Source organism: Branchiostoma lanceolatum, chromosome 1 (assembly GCF_035083965.1).
Source record: "Branchiostoma lanceolatum isolate klBraLanc5 chromosome 1, klBraLanc5.hap2, whole genome shotgun sequence".
Classification (NCBI taxonomy): Eukaryota; Metazoa; Chordata; class Leptocardii; order Amphioxiformes; family Branchiostomatidae; genus Branchiostoma; species Branchiostoma lanceolatum.
The window spans coordinates 240055-266743 of NC_089722.1; the positions used below are offsets into that span (position 1 = coordinate 240055).

The 26689-nt window shown below is 48.3% G+C and overlaps 1 protein-coding gene and 1 long non-coding RNA gene across 2 annotated transcripts; both read left to right on the forward strand.

Moving 5' to 3' along the window:
* Positions 1 to 26610, forward strand: LOC136427671 (uncharacterized). Its single transcript, XR_010754494.1, has 4 exons — positions 1 to 311; positions 1646 to 1809; positions 5866 to 5968; positions 26372 to 26610. It is a non-coding gene; the product is annotated as an uncharacterized lncRNA (long non-coding RNA).
* Positions 13747 to 18696, forward strand: LOC136428491 (52 kDa repressor of the inhibitor of the protein kinase-like). The gene has a single exon (XM_066418048.1). The coding sequence runs from the start codon at positions 15751 to 15753 to the stop codon at positions 18211 to 18213; it is 2463 nt and encodes an 820-aa protein (XP_066274145.1). The 5' UTR covers positions 13747 to 15750; the 3' UTR covers positions 18214 to 18696.
* Positions 26611 to 26689: the final 79 nt, after the last annotated feature.

The window sequence follows — 26689 nt, forward strand, 5'->3', positions numbered from 1 at the left end:
CTAATTCAGAGTGAAGTGCCGGAGCGACGGAGCGAGACGGGCGGGCGGCAAGTGTCGGGCACCCGCCCGTGTTCCCAGCGCTCGCGCCCAGCCTCACGCCCCAGCGGCGCGGCAAGGAGTCAAGTGGGAGGGCGGACAAGTTGCTTTTGGGAGGGGCACGGCCTCTTGGTCTTGGCAGTGATTTCCACGCTCCTTAAGACGAGCCCTTACCAGTCCTTAAGTCGCACTAAGTCAGGGGGAGGAGGCGTGGGGTGCTCAGTCGCTAGCCGAACTGCTGCGGAGAAGGACTTATCAAACCTACCCACATACAGGTGAGGACCGGGCACAGAGGCCGTGCGGTCACCGTAAGATCACTCGTGCGGCGTCCGTAAGATCGCCGTAAGATCACCGTACGATTGCAAACGGGGGGCATTCTTGTGACTGTCGTGTCTCTGTGTCCTGCAAATTTTAGCTGTCTTGTTAAGGAAAGGGCTATCTAAGATCCTTGCCGGCGGTTGTTTCACCAAAACGCCAAAATCGTGCGACGACCTAAGACGAGAGTGGCCGCGCCTTAACGTCTTACCATGATGTGTTCTAACGCGTCTTCCTCTGTCTCGGCAGTCCCCACTATAATCCCCCTATCCCCGTCTATTAGTCACACCTCGCGCCGTTGTTCTCGTGTTGTTCGCACTTCCTCGTACGTAAAACCCGGGAACTCCGCGGCTTTGTCCGGTACCAGGACGGAGCTCAACACGGGCCGAGCTGATCCGAGCCCGTCCGAGCTGATCCGAGCCCGTCCGAGCTGATCCGAGCCCGTCCGAGCTGATCCGAGCCCGTCCGAGCTGATCCGAGCCCGTCCGAGCTGATCCGAGCCCGGCATTCTGATGACTCAATAATGGCGCGGATTAGATGATTATGAAGTCTTCTGTTCGCCCCGTTATCAGCACGCTGATCAGGTGACACTTGGAGACGGGCCCATTACGTCTTAATACCAGCTACCCTCGCCTCTAATTCCTTTAAGAACTGCTCAAATCTTGCGGGCTCTCTCGCGCCGTGAGCTGTCGCCACTTCTTCTACAAGGATATCGTTAAGAAATGTGCGCACAATACCGGCTCACACGGCCCCCTGGTCCGCAGACAGGTGTATTACCTAGGATCTGCACGTGTGCTTTTACCAGGTGTTAAGAGATGAGGCCACGTCTTTAGCGGACACTTTAAGGAAGTGTCTTCTGTCTCCTGAGCTAAACATTCTGCCCTGATCCTTATTTCCTTTCCCTGTGATCTACCTGACTCCACCTGTCTAAAAACAACAAAAGTCTCCCCTTCCTTTGAGACCGGCACGTTTGGGTCCACCGGGCGAGATGTGCTGCCCTTACGGGCGACCTGGCGCCTGGGCCCGACGAGACTGAGACAAACGTCCCGGTAGACCCGGGGAAACCCCAGGTCTGGAACACCCAGGAGTTGGTGGATAGTTTTAATCAGGAAGTGTCGGATCCAGCCGTAACTCGAGCCCCCCTCCCACCCCGTTCGGTAGTGGGGCTTTACGGAAATCTTATAGGGCGGGTATTAGTCCTGAAAAGCATTAAGTCTCGGTGAGGGGCCGGGCTTACCCGGGCAAATCTCACATCCCATTAGCGAGCCCACCGCTAATTCCGCTGTTTCGGCAGGTGAAACGATATCGGGGCGGAGACTGAGCTGCAGGGGGCCTGGTGAGCAAAGCTGGCGGCACGAGGAGCGACTCATCCCGTAGAGATCACGCCAGCGACCCGGTAACGTCCGACGGTGCGGATCAAAATCTACCTGAGATTCCACGGGAACAGTTCTTTAACAGGTAAAATTACTTTTTACAGGTAAAGTCCATTTTACAGGTAGAGAAGGCGTCTTTATTTATTTTGCCTCTGATCCACACCCGTTAAAGTTTTGAGTTAAGACGTTTTATAAACAGTGCGGCTAACTTCCCACATCCGGACCCCGAGCGACACACGTAAGAACATAAGTCATAAGTACCCGCGACCTTCTCCAGTAACCTTAGGAAGATGCCATGTTGTACATTAGCTGTGAAACTTTGTAGGCGATCAGAGATGGCAGACTTCACCCCCTTATCCTTTATCTGAAGCACAGATAGATAGACAGACAGACACGCAAATAGACAAGCCAAAAAAAATCAAAATTCTCCACTCCCTTGGGGAAAAGTAGTAGGTTTTGTTTAAAAGCATTCAATCAAAATTTTACCTCGAAAGAAATATTTTCCCGTTATTCCTCTTCATTTCCGTCTTTTCTGTTTTAAATGCATTGGTTTCTGTATAGCTAGAACGGTTAAGGCTGTTTACATCTATTGGGATTTATACATTAGGAAAGTATATTTACGTTGAGACAGATGATGTAACCTTGGAGACCTGTCGTCTGAAAATGACGTCACACCGAAAGAATCGTTTTCTCAGTTTCCATTCCGATTTATTTCTTTTCAATTTTATTTTTGTTTGTATAAGTAGTGTATGTTACATCTAGTGGGATTTATATTCTAGGAAAGTATACTTAAGTTGAGACAAATTTTGTAACTGTGGTGCCCTGTCGTCTGAAGATGACGTCACGCCACCACACACGGCGCGGGAAGCAGGCGTGACGCGCGGCAAGCAGCCATGAAATGACGGCTTTATTTTTACCTGCTTAAACAAATTACCTGATAGTCAGGCCGGGAACAAAGACCGGGGGACTAGCGAAGCAGGGCGTGCAACTAACGTTACATCAGCAAACAGAAACCAACTCCGTTCGGCTAATTAAACACACGGTTACATGCCAACATTCATTTCTGCGTGTTTTGGGTCTGGTTATTAGAGGAAAGCGTAGGTTGTGCGCTAAGCCGAGAACGCTGGTTGCTTATTTCTGACAAAACAAACTTCAGCTTATGCGTGTTTTTTTTCGCTCGATGTGTAACGTCGCTTCTTGTGTCTTCTGGTGTGAGAAAGTTGCCTGTATGTTTCAGGACGTTGCGGGAAAGATGCAACATAAACAAGACCATAGAAAGATCGTTTTCGCATGATCAAATGTTAATTCCATAACGCACAGTAAAACACGTTAACCTGCTGTATGAAAGGTTGTGCTGATAACCTGCCTTTAGTTAACGCAAAAACAACTTTCTGTTGAGTTGTTCTAAGTTGGGCAGGTGTGTTGACCACAGCGCGTAGTGAAGTGTAAGATTTGACTCCACAATCTTATAAACTCGCCGTCAGCAAAACCAACAGTCGCAGTCTTTCTTACAGAAACAACACAAACAGCCGCAGAACTTCTTAAAGATTTCCCCTCGTACGCCGCATGTTTCCTTTGAAGACGTTTTCTCAAGAACTCCATTTCTGGAGGACCCTTCTCTGAATTTGTTTTTCTTGCCGTTTCTTCAAACGCGCTCGCTCCGCCGCCTGGTCCATTGGGCGCGTCAAGAGTCCGTGAGCTAGTGAGGCCGTGTCCGCGTGTAGAAGGTTTATATCCCGTATACAAGTTCATATATAGTTGTCTCTAAAGATATAGCGTATGCAGGGGCCGTTACTCTGACGCAAAGAGGACGAAACAGACTCAGGTTTGGATGCCAGGCTGTACTAGTATGCCGAGTGGGTCCATGGGGGTTAGACATCCAGGTAATAAGATACGCCAGTTACTCACTCACACTGGATATGCTTTTGGAAACGGTCAGACGTTCCGAGTATTATCCACTACTTTTTGTCAGAGACTCTGAGCAAGATGTGTCGATCAGCAGGTTTTTAACCACGAACTATGACTTGACATACCGAGTGCGCGGTACGTTATACCGAGTGCGCGGTACGTTATACCGAGTGCGCGGTACGTTATACCGAGTGCGCGGTACGTTATACCGAGTGCGCGGTACGTTATACCGAGTGCGCGGTACGTTATACCGAGTGCGCGGTACGTTATACCGAGTGCGCGGTACGTTATACCGAGTGCGCGGTACGTTATACCGAGTGCGCGGTACGTTATACCGAGTGCGCGGTACGTTATACCGAATGCGCGGTACGTTATACCGAGTGCGCGGTACGTTATACCGAGTGCGCGGTACGTTATACCGAGTGCGCGGTACGTTATACCGAGTGCGCGGTACGTTATACCGAATGCGCGGTACGTTATACCGAATGCGCGGTACGTTCTGGTGCGTGCTGGGTTCTTGAGTACTCAGCAGTGCCCGGCACTCCAGCCGCCCATAGAACACAGGCCAATAGCGACTCCACACAAAGAGCCGCGACCCAACAAGTTTCCATCGCAAACAAAACCCCGGCTTCGATTGCCTTGCCTCAAAAACACTGGTCGAGCTGAGCTCGCACGTTTTCCCGTTAAGTCCGCGAACGTTTGGAGCAAATCTGGAGTCTCCGGGATTCGGGGGATGGTAGCAGCGCTAGTCTAACGGTAAGCCGGCTTCCCTGCTGTAATATAGGCTTGAGGACTGAGGTAATATCGGCTTGAGGACTGAGGTAATATCGGCTGCATGCGGAGGTAATGTCGGTATCAGGGGAACGGATCGCTGGAGAGTCTTGAACGAGGATTTGGGGTGATCGAATTATGGTGGGGTATTATTTCCCGGTGAGGCGCCCTTTGAAAACATTATGGCATTATCATTAAAAGCGGGATTAGCGTGTACCGCTGGCGGGGAGATTTGCCGCGGGCCGGGGTCCCGAACTCCCGCTGATAAGCGTTCCGTGCACGTCACGGCAAGCCGCGAGCCTAATGTCCTAATACGGCGGGAAATCCGCCGAAATGTGAGCAGGCTAAAGTCGCCACTCACGACTTTAAAGGAAAGTTTCCCGCGTCTTTAAGGCCTAAGGAGGGAGGGAAGATGAGTCGGAGAAAACTTGAGACGGTCCGAGGTTGGTACGGAAGATCCGAGGCTTATTCCTTTGTTCAACAATGTCTGGATAACAATACGTGCCGTCTGTACGCATGTTTATTCTGAACTTAACTCAAAAACTACATCTCCATGGCGACGGGTAGGACAAAATCCTCGCTCAAATCTGTTCATTTGTACGTCTTTTCACGCGGCCATTACTGAAGCCTGTATCTGTGCGATCTGAGTTACGTGCTGTGCTGCGTTAGTTCTGCTAATCCGCGATCATCCGTACCGGGATCAGTATGCAGCAGCCTCCACCAGGCCTTCCTATGTGGGAATGGAGAGTAGAATTCGGCAAACATAGGGGGAATGATTGGCCTTAAAGATAGGGACGTAAAGCCGTGTATGAGGGAGCTGATGGCAACAAATCTGTGCTCGTAAAAGAACCCAACACACTTATCGAGAAGAGTACCCAGGTGAAGGGTGAGCTGGTCTGCTAGGCTAAATACGCGAGGCGTAGCGAAGCCGCATTGCGCTACTAACAAAAAGCATCATGTTTCACCTCAATTCAGGATGACGGTTTCACCTTAGCTTTTTAACTGACTTTAAAAGTCAATTTGTTGTAAGGGTATCACAAACCGCGCAACTGATGAAACCCTCCGGTGGCCAAACTTCCTGGCAAATTATTCCCTGTAGCGAGCCTAGTTAGTCTGGTAGGGACCAGGTATGCATGGCCTGTCGGGAAGGGACGGTTGGAGTCAGGCCGGATCATGGACGGGATTTAAACCTGGCATTACCGTCCCTGCTGTACACTACTGCATGTACATACCGGGTCCCTAATGCATTATTATAGGTCTAATGGACATAGTGACATACTAGTGTCTGAACACACCGGATTCTGCGGTTTCATGGGTAGGGACACTGAGGAAAGTAGTGCGGACGCATTGCCTTCAACCCAGACAACTTAAACGTCTTCTTATGCCTTGAGAGACATCGTCTGCTTAAGACCGTTACACAAGACTTTTCTAAAGATAGTAAATGTTGTCTCCCTGCTTGCAGCCTGTGAGGACTAGCTACGGACTGCCGGTCCCCGACAGCGGCGCAGAGACGCCTGAAACGCCGCGGCGTCACACACGGCCTTCGCGCTACTGGAGAACATAAGGTAAGATGTTGTACGGAAACTACCTTCACTTTTTATACGCGAAGGTCGCTTGTTTAATGTGTTCTTCTTATCTGTTTATAGACAATTGACAGATTACATTAAGGATATTTGTTTATTTTATTCATTTTCTAATCTTTAGGGTGGTCCCTTTAGTTGACTTGGTAACTGATTTCCAGGGGTCACTTTGTTTTATACGCTAAGGTAGACTTGCTTTAAATAGATATCTCAGTAAGACGTCGTTAAACAATAATTTGCACCTTTGCACATTTACATTTCTCCTTGTGTGTTGGAGTTAAATTGAGACCACCCCGCACCCGCCTGTTTCCCAGCCATTGTCATGATTAGGAAACCGGCCCCGGTCTAGTATGGTTACAAAAGTCCCTACAATGTTGTACAGTTTTTACCCGTTAAAGCCGCTAGTGTCATGGCTGAGGGCACTGTACATGTTAGCCGCCACCCCGCCTGTTGCCCGGCTATGGCAGGTGTACTGAATACCCCACTAGTCACTCCCGCTACTCAAGTGTCTCTCCTGACGTCTTCCCGCGGGTCGGAGACAGTTACCCGGGATGGGACGGGAGTGCTCTACCGGCGCCCTGAAGAGTACTTGTCAGACGGTCGGGCCGCAGGACGGGTCCTATCACCGGTTCGTGCGCCGAACTCGGCTTGAGTTGTCGGTCTTTCGAGTCAACGAGTTCGATAAATATTCACAACTTCCGAAATACAAGTGACGGTATTGTTCGTACCAGCAGCCACTTCTCATCGAGGGTGACATTACCCTCGGTTCTTAGCAGCTTTGCATTTTTATAATCTTACCTATCATGTGAAGATGTAAGAAGGACACCTTTTGAACAAGAGACGAAACGAAAAAAGAAAAGGGACCTGAGTGTGAATCAGAAGTAAAACTTTTGCTTCTTCTCCGACCGCGTGCTGATGGCAATCTGCGTGTTGTTTACAGTAAAACCTGCATTATACAAGAAGCGTTTTCTCCAGATTGTTAGTATGGTCACAGAGACCACGGTCTTCATGTGTATTTTATATTGTTAAGATGATGATAGCTATAGAAAAATGGCCGGTTTGAAATAAAACAAAAATGCAGTGTCCTGCCGCAATGCTAACACTCCTGGTGGACGAAACTGGCTTTATGAAACGATGGTTCTCAGAAGGGTTCATGTCATGCAGGTTCACACCTGTAGTAGTGATCACACGGCACTGAATACACAATCAACTAAGGAAGGAAGGACAAAATGCGCTATAAAACAATCCCGCCTGCTTGGAACGGCTGCAAAAACTTCCCTATGTGAGATTAGGTACTGGCACATAGTGTGCTAGACTAAACTGTAACTAAACGATCTAATGCATATGCGCAATGTTGGGCACTCACAGAGTACCAATTTTTAAGTAGCCACCGATTTCCGTCGTTTTCTTTCCTCGAGAGGGAAAGCAATGATTTAAAGCGGCTTGGGAAATGTGTGCTTATTCTTTCTAACAAAATCGTGCATACCGATTATCAAATTTTCATTATCTGTTTAAGCGTTTTGATTGGGTACTCTAAGAAACGATAACGGGGTGTAACTTACGTTTTCGTTATATTCGTCATTAACGATTCAAAATGGCTTAATTTCCATCGCATACCTACCCCATTCAGCAGTCAACGAGTCAAACTGGTCTACATGTAGATTGAATCCGACAGAAATACCGATAGTTGTGTCACCTTTTGAAACGTTACGATGCGGTACCTAAAGACTGTACGTACTAACTGCTCATGTTTACACACCCCAGAGACAACAACGAAACTTTGATTATAATTCTTGGCATATTCTAAAATGCCCCCGTATCTACATCTGCATATATTTCATCTGACAGAAATACCGATGGATGTATCATCTATTCAAACGATTTGATATTGTGCCCTAAAGACTGTCAAGAGCCATGTATATAGAACGCGCTTAAAAACTCTGATTTCCGCAATATACTGGCCTCAGTCAGTAATCAACGATTACAAATATCCACATATACTCAATCTGACAGAAATACCTGACAGAATAGATGTATCGTCTATTGTAACGTTACAATTTGGTACCCTAAAGTAACTACTCATTCTATACGCCCTCGGAGACTCCGGACGACTAATCCCCGTCACATTCTGACCTCGCCCAGATATCAACGATTCAAATGTCCTCGTGTCTGCATATATTCAATCTGACAGAAATACCGATAGATGAATCACCCATCGAACCGTCACGACTGAGCGGTCTGTTGCGGACCGTCCGGTGGAGGCTTCCCGTCCCAGCGTGGAGAGCACTCCGGCACTTTCCGTTCGGCTCACGGAGAAACTTTACCTGTGGCTCATTCAGCCCTGCCGAGTCTTAAGGAGCTACACCTACCTGCGGCGCACACCTGTCCCGCGCCTTCTTACCCCCGCACAAGGCGCGACGCACGCCAACGTCTCACAAGACTCCTCACAAGACGCCAGGCTTAACGACCTTGTGAGGGAAACAATGTCGTTTTCTTGAAGTGGGTAAAAGTATCGCTTTTTGATCTTGAAGGAACCAATCCTGCGGACTTTCGTCTCTCCTGTCTGAAAGGTGTTCCCGTCCTGCACAGGTATCGCGGGGCTTGACTCAGCGTCGGTTCTCGTCCCTGAATAGAAAGTCGTTCTAGAAGAGTTCTTGATCTTGATGGAGTCTTCAGTATCGGTTCTATGAGAGTCTCTGACTCAGACTTAAACCGCTCTTTGTGGATAGTTGAACACGGAGAATGTTTTATTGATGAAAAGTGCGGTACTTGGAGAATACTTCATAACCACGGGTACAAATGTTCCCATGAATATCAAATTATGGCAGTTATGATTCAAAACAAAAGATGCTGTATTTTATAATGAAAGCTCATCTGTGTTGGTAGTGATCATAATACGATGCTCAAGTTTCTTCCAACACTAAGGTATTATTGATCCTGAAGAAGGCGACAGTGGTCGTCGAAAATTCGATCCGTGAATACCTTAGTGTTGGAAGAAAGTTTAGCATTGTATTATGATGCTGTATTTTAGTAGGAAAATCAACGAGATTCCGTTGCATAGAAATGAAGCTTACTTCATACCTTTGCTGTACAAACTTTCTTCCTATCAAGCTCGAATATATTCTTTGGATTTAAAAAAAAAGGACAAGGTTGTGAACAGAAATATCTCAGTCCCTACGATACAAGATGTCATAAAAAAAGGGTCAACCTTTCCAACTTAAAGAGTTCAAGATGAAAACGCGTTAAGGTGATTTTTGTTCGTTGTACGTATCTAATTTCCAGTTTCATCGGCATCTTAGTCTTAACAAATGTTTCCAAAACACTGAGAACTATCTAAGAACTATTGCAGAATGGGACTCATTTTCAACATGACTGTAGGTGCATCCTCACTAGTTGGCTTTGAATAATGCTTGCAGCTAGATGTGCAAAGGTTAGGTCTGACAGGCCGTTCGGTTGAATATAACTTTACACACCCGCTTCGCAGGCAATGGTAGTGATTAGGGGTGGGTAGCGGTACCGTGTACCGGTACAAAACCGGTATTTCTTAATGGACCGGTCCAAAAAAACCGGTCCGTAAAAAATCAGTGGACCGGCCTATGGACCGATTAGAAAATTCATAGTACCAGGCTACCTGCAGGCGCCCACATAACTGGTCTAAGAAATACAAAACAGCAGATTTAACGAGTCGTTTACGAAGACGTTAGCTGTGAATCATATCCAGAAACACTTAAAGGATGAGTAAACAGACGGCGAGGAGAGTAAAGTTATAATTTTGAGACAAAGTGCGAACCTAAGAAACTATATCGTTCCAGACATGACGTTTGGAGACTTTTACGTGTGTCTCGCTCTCCAAAATATGATGTACTGCGACACTACTATAATCAGGTACAGGTACAGGTCCGGACCTGGACCTGACCCTCTGGACCTGGACCTGGACCTGACCTGAATTTTATGTACCGGTACCCACCCCTAGTAGTGATCACGCCGAAGGGCGGTTACAGTATATCGGCTGTACAATATAATAATATTTGGATGTCAGAAAGAGAAATGTTCCACCTCCCTGTCGTGTTTAAGAATGTTCTGTACATGATAGCGCGGGCAGGAAGCGGAGTTTACGATAATTTCCCGCCGCTGTTTCAGCGCCATGCAGGTGAAATAGAGCGGCGCGCGCCTCAAGAACTCGTGACAAACCTGTTGTGCTCGGGAAAGGCGTTCTGTTTTTCTGGAGACACAGACTGCGCTCCGACTATTCAAAATGTATTCTGCTGTTCTGCTATGATTTGAGAATTTCTCCGAAAGACCATATATGCACGAGTTAGACGGATTTGTTTTAGAAACTGGTGTTTTTATTCAAACGTCCTCTCTTCATTGTTTTTATTCTCACGAAATGTTTGCTTTTCTTTCGCTCCGAAACGAAACGTATTCTTTTCTGCCCGCATTTATATAGCCTGGAATTCAAACCTATTATAGCTCCCGAGTCTCTCTCCGCAAATTAATCGTCATCAGAACTTGTGAAATAATTGGGGAACAAACGACGAGTTCGTACCGAAAACGCCAGAATTTTAGTCTCCCTCGCCAAGCCTAGCTTGTTTTTGTTTTCGTTTGTAATTTGCATGACCTTCCTGTTGTCAACTGTCAAACCTTCCACAAGACCGAACCACCCTCCGAGCCTTGGGAAGTCGGACTTACAAGGCTTTACTTTCTTCTTCCTCCTTTGTCATGGCAGTGCGATTTTCTGGAAAACAGTTTTGGGACAGTTTGTATTCCACAAAGCCGCTGCTTTAGGATCCTTTAGTAGAAAACATCTCTAGTGTCCTCCAAGGTTCTTTCCTTCGCCCTGCTCTACTTTCTCACCCTCCCACGAAGAACGAAATTCCGTGAAACCGTCCGGATTTGGCGTTTCCAGCTCAGACCGTGTTGTGTTATCCCTTTCTTCCGTCCCGGGTCGGCCTGCACGGTTCGGCGGGAGGCAACAGCGCAAGCCGCCGGGCCGCGGTCCGGGCACGCGCGGGGACGGGTCGGGGGGAAGCTGCCGGGCCGCGGTCCGGGCACGCGCCGGGCGGGGAAAACGCGAACTGGGACAACACGGGCGGACCCACTGTCCCTGTAGGCGGGCCCTAAGACAATACCGACTGTCCCTGTAGGACAAGTGTTTTTACTACGACTTAAAATGTATAAACTTTCTAATTCTATTTCTAATTAACCAAGAACCGAGCAACAAGCCATAAAAGTAATCATTGCAAAACGAGGGAGCAGTTTTACCGTTAGCAACAAACTGACTTGTTCTCATGCGAACCACACATATAGCTTTAGTGTTAACCTAAGATCCGTGCGATGTGTTTAAGTCGGCGAGTTATTTTTCTGCTATTGAGACGCAGACTGGCCGGGCGGGCTGAACAACGGGCGCTGAACCAACACGGCCCGGCATTGGCATGCGGCGCGTCGGGGGACGTGCTCCGGGTACGGCGCGGGGAATATCGGCTGGTGCTGGGCACACACCTCTTCAATTTGGGCCAGGTAGGAATTAGCGGAGCCAAACAGACGGGAAAGTAGCAAAGGAAGCGCACTAACCACCACAGAAAGTTGGCAGGGGAGGGGAGCGCGCTAACCACCACAGAAGGTTGGCAGGGGAGGGGAGCGCGCTAACCGCAGCAGAACGGGAGAAGTGCGGGTTGGAAGACTGCGCTGTCGGCAGGTTCTCTCCGTGTAAAGTCGCGGGCTTCGCGAGCGCAGGTCAGTTTTGGCTTCTCCAGATGTTTTTTTTTAAATTTGTCTAGTCTTTGCTTATCGTTCTATTTTCTTGCTCACAATTATTTCACGAATGTAGTGTTGATGCCCTGGGTTTCCTTGCCGTTTTTCTTAAACATGTCTGCGCACAAAGTGCATCTTTACTCTGCACAGTCTTCGGTTGGACCGTACTTTTAACGAAAATGCTACTTGTAAATACGACATCATTTATTTTTTCGATACAAAGAAATTAAATCTTTATTTCTGAAGACCTTCTACTAGATTTTTCATTCAATCCGGAGTACCGTGATCATATCTACAACCTGTGACTTCGACCTATCGGTGCGGAAAGCAAACGGCCGTTAGAAGCGGAGCAAAGTTCGACCATTTTACGTCGCGTGTTGCAATATAAACCAGCCCACTGCCCCATTAAAACAAATTGAATGTTTTTACTACGCTTTGAAAAACATAAACTTTTCTAATTCTAGAAATAGCAGGTTGACCAACAAGAAAACAGTCATGGTTGATATTGAAAAGCGAATGACAGGTTTCTTTCTAACTTAAGCAATAAATCTAACTTTTTTCTCACGCAAGCTTTACGTGTGGACTTAGTATTAAGGCCCTGTCACACCTGTGCGTATATGCAAGTCCGCATGAGTTGCGTATTAGCAAGTTTTTGTTTCAAATCAAGTTTGCAGCCGAAGAAGTAATTTCTTTGGTTTGATAACCAGGCTGCACAACGGTTGGTAAAAGTGAAAAACGACTTCAAACTTTACTAAAACCCAAAAAATGTTGATGCGCAACTCATACTCACTTGAATATACGCACAAGTGTGACAGGGCCCTAAGTAACTTATAAGCGTACGAGGTATATAAGTCTGTGTGTTGTTTCTGATATTGTGGTCATTTTGTGGTCATCTCCCAACCTAATCCCTCACATAGATCGACCCGTTTAACCACTAGAGGCCGCGGCCACTGAGCTACCAAACATTTGACAGAGAGCTCAACGAATGTATCGATGAAGAACGAATCTTTTTACGCTTTGTGTTTTTGTTGTCTTTTTAACCATACTTTTACATCTTGAATATTCTAATTGTGAAATTAAGAGTTACACAACTCCAATGTTGGCCGCTGTACGATGCGTTTGGTGGAAAGGGACTTTTAATAGCTAATGCCCCTGCGATGTGTATAAGTCCGTGCGTTGTTAAAGGAGTCCTAAACTCCAGAGGGGGGAGTTATTTTACAATAGACAATGATTTTAGGAAGTAGAAATGAATACTTATTACAGTATACAATAAAGTACACACTGGTCCATTGCGCATCAAGAGGCATTGAGTATTCTACTAAATTCCCCAGGTGATCCTCTACTCTATTTTCTAATCAATTAAATTAAACAACTTAAGCTTCAGCCTATGCCTGAATACAATGTAGCTGACAAGGCCTGACAAAAGTTAGGTTACACAAAGAATGTCAGGGTGGTTAAGAAACATTTGTCTTGTTATGTGTTCTTTTATATCTTATCAATAACTAGCCTACCTATTGTGCTTAACCACCCTCATTCATACCGAAAATATTCACGATGAAGAAATTGAGTATACGTATAGGGAATGCATGGGTAGGGTCTGCAGGGGTTTAGTGAGTTACATATTATTTTACAAAACACACCTTGTTGAATTCTGCAAAAATTCGGCTGGTTTTGTATTCATTGATACATAATCTAGTGGGAAATAACACTCCCTTCTAGGAGGAAAGGAGTCCTAACTAATACCCGTGCGATGTGTATAAGCCATTGCGCTGTGTATAAGTCCGTGCGATGTGTATAAGTCATTGCGTTGTTTTTCTGCTATTTTGGTTATTGTCCCTCCAGTCTTACCGTCCCACGGATGGACCTTTTTCTTTTGAAAGTTATACTTGTGCAGGTTTCGTGTTAACAAATTTCCACTAGATGCCGTGACCGCTCAGCGAACGAAGATTCGACAGGTCGCTTGACGAAGTTCATAAACTAACACCCGTGCGATGGTTATAAGTCGGCATCCGCGGATCCAGAGGGGGGCGCACCCGGCGCGCGCCCCCCCGTTCGCGCCGTGAAAAAAAAAAAAAAATTGGAAGGAAGTCTGTGGTTATACGACGAGTTCTTCCCGAACACGCATCGCGGATTATAGTATACAGGGCCGGGGTGACGGGCCGCCGCACGTGCTAACAATCCAAATTTCACACCATGAAATCAGCGGGCACGCCCCACCACGCGCCGCGCTCTCGCCCGCTGTATGGGACCCGGAAGTGTCAACGGCGTCTGTGTCGCCAGTACAGTCAGTCTCTGCCGGTACGCGGTAACACCCTTTTTCAAGAGTTAACAAAAAGGAGAATGAATGTTACTATTTAAATGTTGGAGCGCCGTGATCCTTGCAATTTATTTTGGATCAGCGGATGACACAAATTTAATACCGAGCCTGCTGGACAACTGAAAAGTTTGATGGCTCGACCAAGTCAATGTGCTAGTCTATTAAAAGTTCCGGTGGGAGGCGCAAATGCATTCACAGTGATGTGTTAAGCGTAAGAGACAAACAATTCATTAAGTCTAGATGCTTTGTAGTACCAAGGAGGTGGTAGTACACAAAAAGTTCTTTCTGGGTGTTGTCAATCAAGCAAATGTTACGTCCTCTCGAAGGGTGGTAGGATCGTTCTTCCTAGGGAAACAATCCTTACTTCCTCCATACGGCAATGTGATTGTAGTGGCACATTGGACATCTCATGAAAATGTATATCAAAATGTTAAATGTTTTAGTCATACGCCAAGGAAGAATAAACTGGTGTGAATCATAAGGTATTCATTGCCTTTTCTTGTACACGTATAATTGAACTTGTAAGACTTACACCTTCTGAAGTTCTGTTTTGTGACTATTTTTTTCTACTCGTGTACACCCGTGACCGGGTAAACAATACATAGGATGAACGTGCGAGATTAGCAACTCCGTGCAGTGCAATGCTTGTCACAGTGTAGTAGGTACATGATGATTCGCAGAGGTGTCGTATGGTCCCACATCTCTCGTTCACATCCATGATAAACGGAACTTCATGCTGAATTTGAACATCTGCCACATAGACAGAAAGTCTGAACGCGGCAGCCACAAAGTGGTGACAACTATAGCGGTGACTTCCGAAGTTCTGAGACGTAACAATACAGCAAAGATGCCGATGCAAATGTGATTAAGCATGGTACATCTTCTATCAATTAGCACGTCGTAGTTCTAGCCTAATAAATGAGATGCCGACGAAAGCCTCCTATCATTTCATTCTTTTCCTTGATACGACTGTGTTCGTCGGCTGATACACCGCCACGCGCGCTCAGAGCCTAGAGTGTAACTGCACAAACTACTAGTATCTTAGTTTCGAGCGACGGCCACATTGGAGTCAGCCCTCCAGATCGTGACGCAGCCGATGGATACATGCTGAAGCGAGAACGACTGAACAAGTAAGTCATTATATAATGAGTGAACAGAACTTTATTGCACGACAATTGTACGGTACAAAGTATGGCAAGAATTCCTAACATATATCTGAATCAGTGATGCAAACAGCGCACAACGTAATGCCCAAACTTTTTGCAACTCTTGTATGTATACTTTATAAGACAGTCCTCAGTGATTATCGTCCGACTCCTCCTATTGTTTATGTTGTCACTTCTTCCGTATGGCGCCAAGACCAGTATTGAACTGCCCTTGCTTGAATACTTATAGCAAATAAGACAACCGTTGAACAAAAAACTGATTAGTTCACTTGCGCAATAAAGGGTTGTCGCTTACATGGTCCTGGTCAGGCCGAAAATTTGACGTTTGTCCTGAGGTAGCAGATTATATTTACAGTGCTAAGCTATATAGCCGACAGTGAAGTAACGCAGGATTTTTGACACGTTCCTGTTACCTTTTGTTAACTAACGTGCTCAAGATGAGGTGATAAATCAGCACATGAAATAGCATGACAATGGAGTAAACAATCTGTTTTAATCATATTTTCCAGAGTCCAGAGAGGTAGATCTAAACTATGGCATCAAGAAAAAAGAAAAAGGTGGCACATGATCAGGCCGATCTACATAGATTTTTTGGTGCTGTATCCTCCCACTCTGGCCCAGTCGCCCAGCCAGATCTAGAGTCTCAGCCTGAGGGTAGCGCTGAACCTACGACATCGACTGCAGCCGATACCACGACGTGCACGTTGCCGCAAGTTGCAACTAGTGATGAAGACCGCGGCTTGGACATATCCAACTTCACGGGCGGTATACGTAACATTGATGATGCAACCAAGTACCGGCTTATCCAGGAAAGATGTCCGCCGACTGGATACAAGTTCCCTCCAAGAGAGTACAAAGACAAGCGACGGCAGGATGGGGTCATGAAGAGGTACTGTCAGAGAGACTGGTTGGACACATTCAAGTTCGTGGCATACTCGACAGCAAAGGATGGTTTGTACTGTCTTTGCTGTGTTCTCTTTCCCACATCCGCACCACATGGCCAAGCCAGCAATTTGGTGAAGCGCCCGCACACCAACTGGAAGGACGCCTTAAAAGACCTCAAAGAGCACGCTGGAAACTGCGACTACCACAAGAAGTCTCAGGCAAAGATGATAGCCTTCGTCGAAACCATGCAGAATCCTGAACGTCGCATTGACCTATCCATGTCATCGCAGTCCACCAACCGCGTCGAGAAGAACCGCGCGTTTCTTGTCTCCGTCATAAAATGCCTGGAGCTGTGTGGCCGGCAAGGATTCGCCCTTCGTGGACATCGAGATGACAGCTCAGCGGACCCCCTTTCCAACAAAGGGAATTTCCATGCCTTGCTGCAGCTGAGGGTGGATGCCGGAGATGTGGCCCTGAAGGAGCACCTGGACACATGCGCTCGCAATGCAACGTACGTCTCCAAAACGTCACAAAACCAGCTGCTAGAATGTATGAAACAATACATTCTAGAGGTAATCGTCCGTGAAATAGACAGCCAACCTTTCGGCTCACACTATGGGATCATGGCTGATGAGGTAACCGATGTCAGCAACTGGGAACAGTTAGGCCTACTTGTACGGTACACCAAGGATGGAAAACCTGTAGAAAGGTTGCTCCTCTTCGCTGCATGTGAGCATATCACTGGGCGCGCTCTATGCGACACAATAGTTGCCGAGCTGACGAATCTTAATCTACAGCCAGCAAACTGCAGAGCCCAGTGTTTCGATGGTGCTGGCAACATGGCAGGTATCCGTAATGGCTGCGCCGCAAATTTCCAACAAACCGCACCACGAGCCCCTTACTTCCACTGTGCGAGCCATGATCTGAATCTTGCCCTTTGCAAGGCATGCAAGGTGAAAGAGATTCAGTGCATGATGGCGACCCTCAAAGCAGTGGGGCTTTTCTTCAAATATTCCCCGAAGAGACAACGGGAACTGGAAAGTGCCATTGTGGACGTCAACGAAGGAAGAGCTGCAGCTGACCTGACACCTCTGACAAAAAAGAAGATCAAGCCAATGTGCGAGACCCGGTGGGTCGAAAAACACACCTGTCTGGAGGATTTCTTCCAGCTCTACGACGCACTGGTAGAGTGCCTGCAAGCCATCACACTGGAGGATGGGTGGGACGCGAAGGCACGCACGGAAGCAGGTGGGCTGTTGTTTCAGGTCACCAAGCCTGCATTCCTGTGTGCGTTCCAGACAGCCTTGTTCATCTTTGGCTTTACCAAGTCACTCAGTGCTCTCCTGCAAGGTAGCACAATGGATGTGATCAAGGCATACGAGAAGGTCAATCATGTCCTGACAGAGATGCGGGAGATCAGAGGGAAGGCTGAGGAGGAGTTCGCACGCGTGTTCCAGGCAGCCACTGAGATGGCGCAGGGGGTCGGTAACACCATGGACATCCCGCGGCGATGTGGTCGACAGACGCAGCGAAGCAATGTCGAGGCCGACTCGCCTGAAGTTTACTTCAGAAGGTCGGTCTTCGTTCCATTTGTGGACGGCATGGTGGAGCAGCTCGCAACACGATTCCAGCAGCTTTCAGCCCTTGCCTGCCGCGCTCTTCTGCTTATCCCCTCCAACCTTCACAACCTCCAAGAAGACCACATCCTGCAGCTACAGCAGTACTACGAGCCGGACCTGCCATCTCCACTTTCATTCAGACAGGAGCTCCGACTGTGGAAAGCAGAGTGGCAGGGTGAAGAAGACAAGCCAACTTCACTGGAGTCAACCACCTGCCATCCATCCAGCAACCCAAGGGTTTACCCCAATGTATGCACAATGCTACACCTCCTGATGTTGACCCCAGTGACAAGTGCTGGAGTAGAAAGGGCAAACTCAGCACTCAGGTACGTCAAAAATGTGTACCGGAGCACCATGAGTGAAGATCGTCTCAACGCCCTCCTTCTGCTTTTTGTTCATAGGGACATTCCACTCGATTATGACACAATAGTCAACATGTACGCTGCACAGCATCCCCGCAGAATGCTGTTCGTCAACCCACTCTCAGAGTGACAGAGATATACCCCTACGTTAGTTATCGACGTATGATCTTCTGTTAGCAGCTACTGTACATGTATATCTTTTATTATATTATCTCAGTTTTAGATTAGAGTTTAGACTCATTATGTACTCATTTTGATAGTTTGACCTTTCTTGTATCTCGTATCTTTGTACCTTCTGTATCTTCGGAACCACGTAGATGCTTAGTATTTGGAAGTTAACGTTTGATAACCCCGTTGAGTACACACATGAAGTGAAGATTTCTTCAAGTGTTATTGTCGATTAGAGACGTTTTCGATTTCATTCAAGTGTCATTAACTGTTAGACAGAGGTTATCTCCGTTATCATTCTAGTGTTATTGTTATTGTCGATAAGTGTTATTTCCGATTCTCTTTCAAGCGATATTGTCGATTAGAGCTATTTCAACTGTCATTCAGGTGTTATTCCATTAGAGAAGGCAATAAATGCTAGCCGGTGACGGTGGCGACTACCCTATATTCTGTGTGTTGTGTACAAAGTTCTAAAGAAGAGAATACCGTAGATGGCATACACCATGTGGAGAGTAAAACATTTGCTGTAGTAGTTTGAAGAGTAAAGCTACAGTTTCATACTTCAATGTTTACATTAGAACTGAATAGCACGTGAAAAGATAAACTTAAGTTTCATATTTCCAGAAGTAGTTTACAATAGAGGTAGATAGTACGTAAAGAGTAAGGCAACAGCCGTGTAATTATAGTTTACGCTAGAAGTGGATAGCATGTACGTGTGAAGAGTAAAACAATAGTATCATACTCCCTGTAGGACTGGTAGTTTACGCTAAAGGTAGATAGCATGCAACTTGTGAAGAGTAAACTACAGTATTCTTACTTCCTGCCTTGAGTTCAGTGGTCGCCTGTACCGGCGTCACTTAAAAGACACTTAGCGACACAGACGCCGTTGATACTTCCGGGTCCCATAGTACAGCGGGCGAGAGTGGCGCGTGGCTGGGCGTGCCCGCTAATTTCATGGTGTGAAATTTGGATTGTTGACACGTGCGGTCCCTAGCCGCGGCAACTCTGACTCTGGTGGGAAGACGTATTTACTTGTATATCATACAGTGTCCGTGTCTTCCAACAGAGTCGCGGAAAGATACATGGAAAATAACGAATATCCCGTGTCTGATGCATGAAGATCCCCTTCATCCCCGTGTAGCAGAAAGGAACAAAACTGTTAGACCGCGCCGCCATGATGGAAATCTTCGGCGATGTTCGGTACGGTCATCGGAATTGTTCGGTAGACTTTCGGATTATGAGCATTTACCGAAGCGCTTCCGATTATAACGCGAAAGGCTACCGAACAATTCCGACGACCGCACCGAACATCGCCGAAGACATCCATCATGGCGGCGCGGTCTGTTTTGTTTCTGCTCGACGTCAGAATCGGTTGACAAAGGTCTCGTGGCGGGCTACTTAGGGGGAAATGAAGACCTGAAACGCGCCGCTGCACTCGCTAATACTTCAGGCAAACCAGGGACGCGCAGAAAACCAGAAAAAAAGGGGATCTTCATGCATCAGACACGGCATGTTCGTTATTTTTCATGTACCTTTCCGCGACGAAGACATAAAATGTTCCGATCGGCACATAAATATACTAAAAAAATCAGTGTTAGTTCGCTTATTATTTGCCCAGGAAATGGCTCTAAAATACACCAGAGAGCCTCTCGATTTTAAAAAGTTCATGGGGGAGGCCCCCCAGACCCCCCCAACGAGAGGGGGGTTGCCCCCCTCTCGTGCTCTCCCCCCGCGCGGCTGGCGCCGCGCACACGTGGCCTTCGGCCACGTCAAGTGTTGCGCCCCCCCGTTCACAATATTCTGGATCCGCCGATGGTCGGTGCGTTGTTTATCCGCTATTGTGGTTATTCTCCCCCCCCCCCCGCCTTACCGTCTTAAGAGTCACACAACTGCAATGTTGGCCGCTGTACAGTACGTCTGGTGTAAAGGGGACCTAAACTAACACCCGTGCGATGGTTATAAGTCCGTGTACTGTTTATCCGCTATTGTGGTGATTCTGTCTCCCGTCTTACCGTCCCACGGATGGATGACGCCGCGAGACAATCCCTGATCCTTAAGAATTCATGACGCCATTATAAGATTACGGTAAGATTTCCCAAACACACAGGCGGCGTTATGGAAACGGGACGGCGCTCACCCGGCCGACTCCGGGCTCACTCTCGGAAATAACAACTTTCCTCTGGGGCGGCGATAAAAATATCTCATCGATAAAAAACGAATCTTTTTACGCCAGAGAACAGTTATTCAAGCAACTGGATACAATTTGGCGCATCTTATTACCTTGATCTCTAGCCTCCATCATCGAATCTTTTTACGCTTTTTGTGTTTTATTGTCTTTTCAGTCACGCTTTTGTATTTTGGATTTGTGTGATCCTTGAATTCATAATTGATGTATAATGCAAGATGTAAAAGTATGACCTTAAAATGAAAAAACAAACAAAAACACAAAACGTACAAAAAATTGTTCTTCATCCATGAAATTATTTTGTCAAATCTTTGGTCGCTCAGTGGTCGCAGCCTGCTCAGGCGGAGTGATACTAACACACCAGAATAAATCCGCGCCTTTTCACGCAGGAGAAAATAGAGACGCCTCAAGCAGGACAGGAGAATAGACACGCGATGACACGGATGGGCTGGCTGTCTGTGTTTTCAATCTTCTCAAATCAGGATAAAAAATGAGGCAACTCAATCTCACCTACTGATGAGGGCAATCTATAGATGTGCTGCAGAAGAACCATCACCCATCACTAGTCAAGGGTTACCCGTTATGTCATTTCCACGGGCTTCTCTTATCCATTCGTTCTGTAGGGGAAAATCAAAAGTAGTAAGAGTAAATAATGGAGGAAATAAAGTATTCAAAGTATCTATAGTAAACGCTCTTTTGATAATATTCATATTGGAACCCAAACATATCTAAGAAAACAAACGAGTAAAACTGTGACGCGCCTTCTAACGCGACGGTCACCTTTCCTTCCGCGTCTGCCTGAAAAGCTTAAGTTTGACACTTCAGTCAGGCAAGGCAAATGTCAGCATGTGTGTCATGACGTCATCTCTCCGCCACGTCCTTTATCAACAGCCGTTAGAAGCGCCACAAACAAGACGAGAAGTTTGCGAACGTGCGGTTATGAATGAGAGTGAGTTTTTTCTGTGTCGTGCCACGTGTTCACACAAACCGGCGGGCGTACAGGTGGGCCGAGAAGTGTAAAAGTAAAGGTCCCGTAGCCTTTTGAGGCCGTGGGGCCGTGGGTTGTTATTCACTGTGTCTAGGGCACGGTATTGGAAGGCGGGGCCAAACCCTCTCCTTCTACCAACTTTCACCTCCTCAACCGAAGTGAGGTACCCATTTTACACCTGGGTGTCCCACCCTCAACTTGACCCTAAACTAAATAAGGTAGCACGGTGGTCATGTGGTTAGGGTTGACTAGATGTAATCTAAAGGTTCTGGGTTCGAACCCCCGGCAGGCCCCAATGATGTCCCCTTGGGAAAGGTCCTTTACACATATTCCTCACTCGACTCAGGTGAAAATGAGTACCTAGCTTCGGTTAGGGACGTCCTCTCAGAAGGGATGTAAAGCTGGAGTTCTTGTTTTTTTAGGAGAGCCTCGAGCAACTTAAAGAACCCGCCACACGTATGGATAAGAGTTGGGGTCCATCCCGGTGTGAGTGGATCAAACCTTACAGTCCGGTCTTACACAGCTTGTACCAACTGTACAGGACAGGTGTGTTAGACCTGGAGGTGGTTTACCTGTACAGAACAGGTGTGTTACGCCTGAAGGTGGTTTACCTGTACAGAACAGGTGTGTACGCCTGGAGGTGGTTTACCTGTACAGGACAGGTGAGTACGCCTGGAGGTGGTTTACCTGTACAGAACAGGTGTGTACGCCTGGAGGTGGTTTACCTGTACAGGACAGGTGAGTTACGCCTGGAGGTGGTTTACCTGTACAGAACAGGTGTGTTACGCCTGGAGGTGGTTTACCTGTACAGGACAGGTGTGTACGCCTGGAGGTGGTTTACCTGTACAGAACAGGTGTGTACGCTTGGAGGTGGTTTACCTGTACAGGACAGGTGTGTTACGCCTGGAGGTGGTTTACCTGTACGGAACAGGTGTGTTACGCCTGGAGGTGGTTTACCTGTACAGGACAGGTGTGTTACGCCTGGAGGTGGTTTACCGGTTGTGGGACACAAACAAACAAACAAAACTCGCATCGAGAACCGCAAACTTCAGTCAGGTCTTCTCAACAGCTTAATCCACTTAGCGCGCACTGCGGGGCATCCTGGTCTGGAGGAGGGCCGGAGAAAGGATCGGGGTCCACAAGTCGCCCGGTCGATAATTCAATTAAAAGTGGCCCCTCCTTGAGCAGGTAGTGAAATCTACCGTGTAAGCATCTTAGGCGGGCCGAGAAAAGTCAATTTAGTGTTTCCGGTGACTCGACAAAAACCTGCCGACACTGGCCATTTTTCGTCGACCGCAGGCGAGGAACATAAAAATTTCGATCAAACTTTTGAGTGATGAAAATTCAAAACAGAATCAAAGAAGTCTTATCCCGTATTTGTTTGCAGACTTCCTGTATTTTACACTCTGTTAACAGATGAAAGTTTTTGGTAGTTTAATAATGTAGATATGTGAACATTGTACTTCTATGCTCAGTTTATTGGGTATACTTGTGCTTGTATGATGTTTACCAATGCCCTGAAGTAGTCCAGTTTTACAGTCTGTGTTAAACAGATGTTTGATCACTTTGGCCGAAGTTTTTTTTTTTCTTTTTTATGAAAGAAAAAGACTTCCTACCAACCGCCCTTAAATTTTTCCGTACCGTACCCTGAAACACCGCGCTAATGTCCCCGTGCCCGATCAGTCCTACCTGTGCGGCGCGTGGGAACGTGGGGCGCGGAAAAGTGAAGGTCCCGCAAGCGGCTTACGCGTGTTTGCGGAGGCGTTCCGCGCCGTGTGGCCGGGATTAGGCCGGGGAACAATCGGGGCTGCCGCGGCGGAGAGCAGAGTAAACACGGCCGGGCTGCTGGCCCCTCCCCGCGGCAGGATCCCCACCCCGGAGCGGTAACACGGCCGGGATTAGCCCGGGGAACAATCGGGGCTGCCTCGGCGGAGAGGAGAGCAAACACGGCCGGCTCCTGACTCCGCCCCGCGGCAGGAAGTCTGGGTACCAGACCACCGTGCTACAGCCGCTAATCCTTCGGCCGGGAAGCAAATTGCCCCGCCACCACAGATAGCACACGGGCCTGTAGATATCAGAGTTCGGCTGTCAAGAGAGATCGGGTGCCAACTCTATCCCCTACTAGCTAAGACCTTCCCCGGCCAAAAGGGGTTATCGTCTCGTATCGCCCGAATGGTCTGGTACCCAGGCTACGGTGCAGGATCCCCTCCCCGGAGCGGTAATGCCGTAATTGAGTTATAATCGGATCGACGCGGGGACGGAGGAAGCTCTTGTCTCCGCAGGCTTAGAGGCAGAGATCCTAAACTTGGTGGAATTTACGTTTTTGTGCGAGGAGGTGGGATTTGGGGTAAGCGGAGCGGCACACAGGCGGACCGGTGTGGGAGAATAGGGCACCTCTCCTGCGGCCCGCGCCGTTGTGTTTTAGAGCGGACCCGAGGCGACTCCGGGCGGTGTTTACCGCAGGGTCCCCCGAGCGGGGCCCAGTTAAACCCCGGCTAGGGTACACCCACCCCCCCCCCCCAGGGCTGATGTTTGTTCGCGGTATTTAGACATCGGCTCGCCGGTTTGACCTGCGGGATTATAACCACACCCGGGAGCGCTCACGTCTTACCTGGGCCGTCTTACCTGAACCTTACCTGGGCCGTCTTACCTGGGCCGTCTTACCTGAACCTTACCTGGGCCGTCTTACCTGGGCCGTCTTACCTGAACCTTACCTGGGCCGTCTTACCTGGGCCTTCTTACCTGGGCCGTCTTACCTGGGCCTTCTTACCTGGGCCTTCTTACCTAGGCCGTCTTACCTGGGCCGTCTTACCTGGGCCGTCTTACCGGGGCCGTCTTACCTGGGCCGTCTTACCTGAACCTTACCTGGGCCGTCTTACCTGGGCCGTCTTACCTGAACCTTACCTGGGCCGTCTTACCTGAACCTTACCTGGGCCGTCTTACCTGGGCCGTCTTACCTGGGCCGTCTTACCTGGGCCGTCTTACCTGGGCCGTCTTACCTGGGCCGTCTTACCTGAACCTTACCTGGGCCGTCTTACCTGAACCTTACCTGGGCCGTCTTACCTGGGCCTTCTTACCTAGGCCGTCTTACCTGGGCCGTCTTACCTGGGCCGTCTTACCGGGGCCGTCTTACCTGGGCCGTCTTACCTGAACCTTACCTGGGCCGTCTTACCTGGGCCGTCTTACCTGAACCTTACCTGGGCCGTCTTACCTGAACCTTACCTGGGCCGTCTTACCTGGGCCGTCTTACCTGGGCCGTCTTACCTGGGCCGTCTTACCTGGGCCGTCTTACCTGGGCCGTCTTACCTGGGCCGTCTTACCTGGCCTGGGCCTTACCTGCGCCTAACCTGTGCACGGTCTTACCTGAGCCGTCTTACCTGGGCCTTACCTGAACCTTACCTGAACCTTACCTATACGTCAAAACGCATCACCTGTTTGAAATCAAACCTACCCGTTTTTCTTACGCCTCTTTTAAAAAAAAAAGTGACATAAACACTGCCAGCCAATCACATGGCTTGGATGAAGGTCTGACATCCAGGTTATGAGATACTCGTTACAAACGTTACTCATGCACAGGGTCCGACGTTTCAGACGGAATCCACTCTGTTTCGTCAGTGACTGTACACACTATTCTATTTTTACGAGGTTAGAATAAGTATGTATCTGTATTTTTACGACCGGTATAACCGCCCTTCAGTGTAAGACACCAGCATCTGTATAGTCGGTATAACCACTCTTCGGCGTAAGGGCCCTGTCACACTTGCGTGTGTATTCAAGTGCGTATGAGTTGCGCTTCAATGTTTCTTTGGTTTAAGTAAAGTTTGAGAGGAAGAAGTTGCTTTTCACTTTGACCTACCGCTTTACAGCCTAGTTACAGAACCAAGGAAATTACTTCTTCGGCTGCAAACTTAATCTAAACCAAAAACACGTTAAAACGCAACTCCTGCGGACTTAAGCTTGTATAAACGCACAAGTGTGACGGGCGTAACGCACCAGCTTCAGTATCTGTATAGCCGGTATAACCGTCCTTCGACGTAAAACACGCAGGCACGAGTCGCGACAGCAGCTGGTTATATTACGCCGAACGACCTGTCAACCCTACCCTTTACACACAGCTGAAAGCGTTGTTTATAGCTATCTAGTGAGGTTGCTTCTACAGTAGTTTGTAGCAGACAGGAATCGGTCTGATATCTTCACGCTTGAGGGAAGTTCCATCTGAGAGCAGCGTTAGGATTAGGGTTGTTCCGCCTCTCGGCTTAGCTGATTGGTCATTACGGGAACAAATAGGCGGGCGGGGCTCTAAACTATCGGCTGGTCCATCTCACGAAAACACCGGGCTCTGATAAAAGACATCTTGATGAAGATAGCAGGTGCGCAGAAGAAAGCTGTGCGACTTTAAGGATCTTTTCTCCAGGTGTTAACAAAGGTAAAGGTAAAGTAAAAACATAGTGTTTGTCAGGCCGTAGGGTCAGTGAGTTGTTATGCGCTGTGTCTAGGGCACGGTATTGGAAGGCGGAGCCCATCCCTCTCTTTCCACTGCCTTTTACCTCACCAATTGTAGTCAGGTACCCATTTTTACACCTGGGTGGAGTGAGGAAAGTCGTGTTAAGTACCTTTCCAAAAGCGCAACTTCGGTGGCATGTCAGAGGATTCGTTTCGGGTCTCCTTTTTTGTGGCCGGGATTGCGCGGCAGGGTTAGTACCTCTGTGCCGGGATTGTGGCCGGGATTGTGCGCCAGGGTTAGTCGGACTTACAGTGGCGGCGTCACGCACGGGTTGGAGTCCCGGCTGAGCTGTGCGCACACAAACCGCGTCACACGACAAGTGCTCCACCTCCGGGGTTAAAACAACACCGATCCACACACCTGTACAGGTACCTCACCTGGCGCACAGGTACGCACTCCCCGCGATGTTTGTTCTCACCTGTTGTTTCTGTTGAAATTTGCAGGTGACCGCTCGTGGAGTGAGTCCCGAGTCAACACACCTGTCCGCGACACCTGAGGAACGTACACACACCTGAGGACGACGCCATGTCAGCTATCGACGCCGAGACCGGCCGGCCGGGGCACAGGAGTTCTCCCGGCGGGAGGTCTGAGGGGAGGTCCCCGCGGAAGGAGAGCAGCGGGCCGGTACGGGCTCCCACGCCGCGGGAGGACGCCGCCGGGCTGAGGAAGGACATCGTCGGGCCGGTACGGGCTCACACGCCGCGGAAGGATTCCTGCGGTCCGGTACGGGCTCACACGCCGCGGGAGGAGTCCCGCGGTCC

Coding starts and splice junctions, on each gene's coding strand:
- LOC136428491 (XM_066418048.1), top strand. CDS start 15,751: ATGGCATCAAGAAAAAAGAAAAAGGTGGCACATGATCAGGCCGATCTA.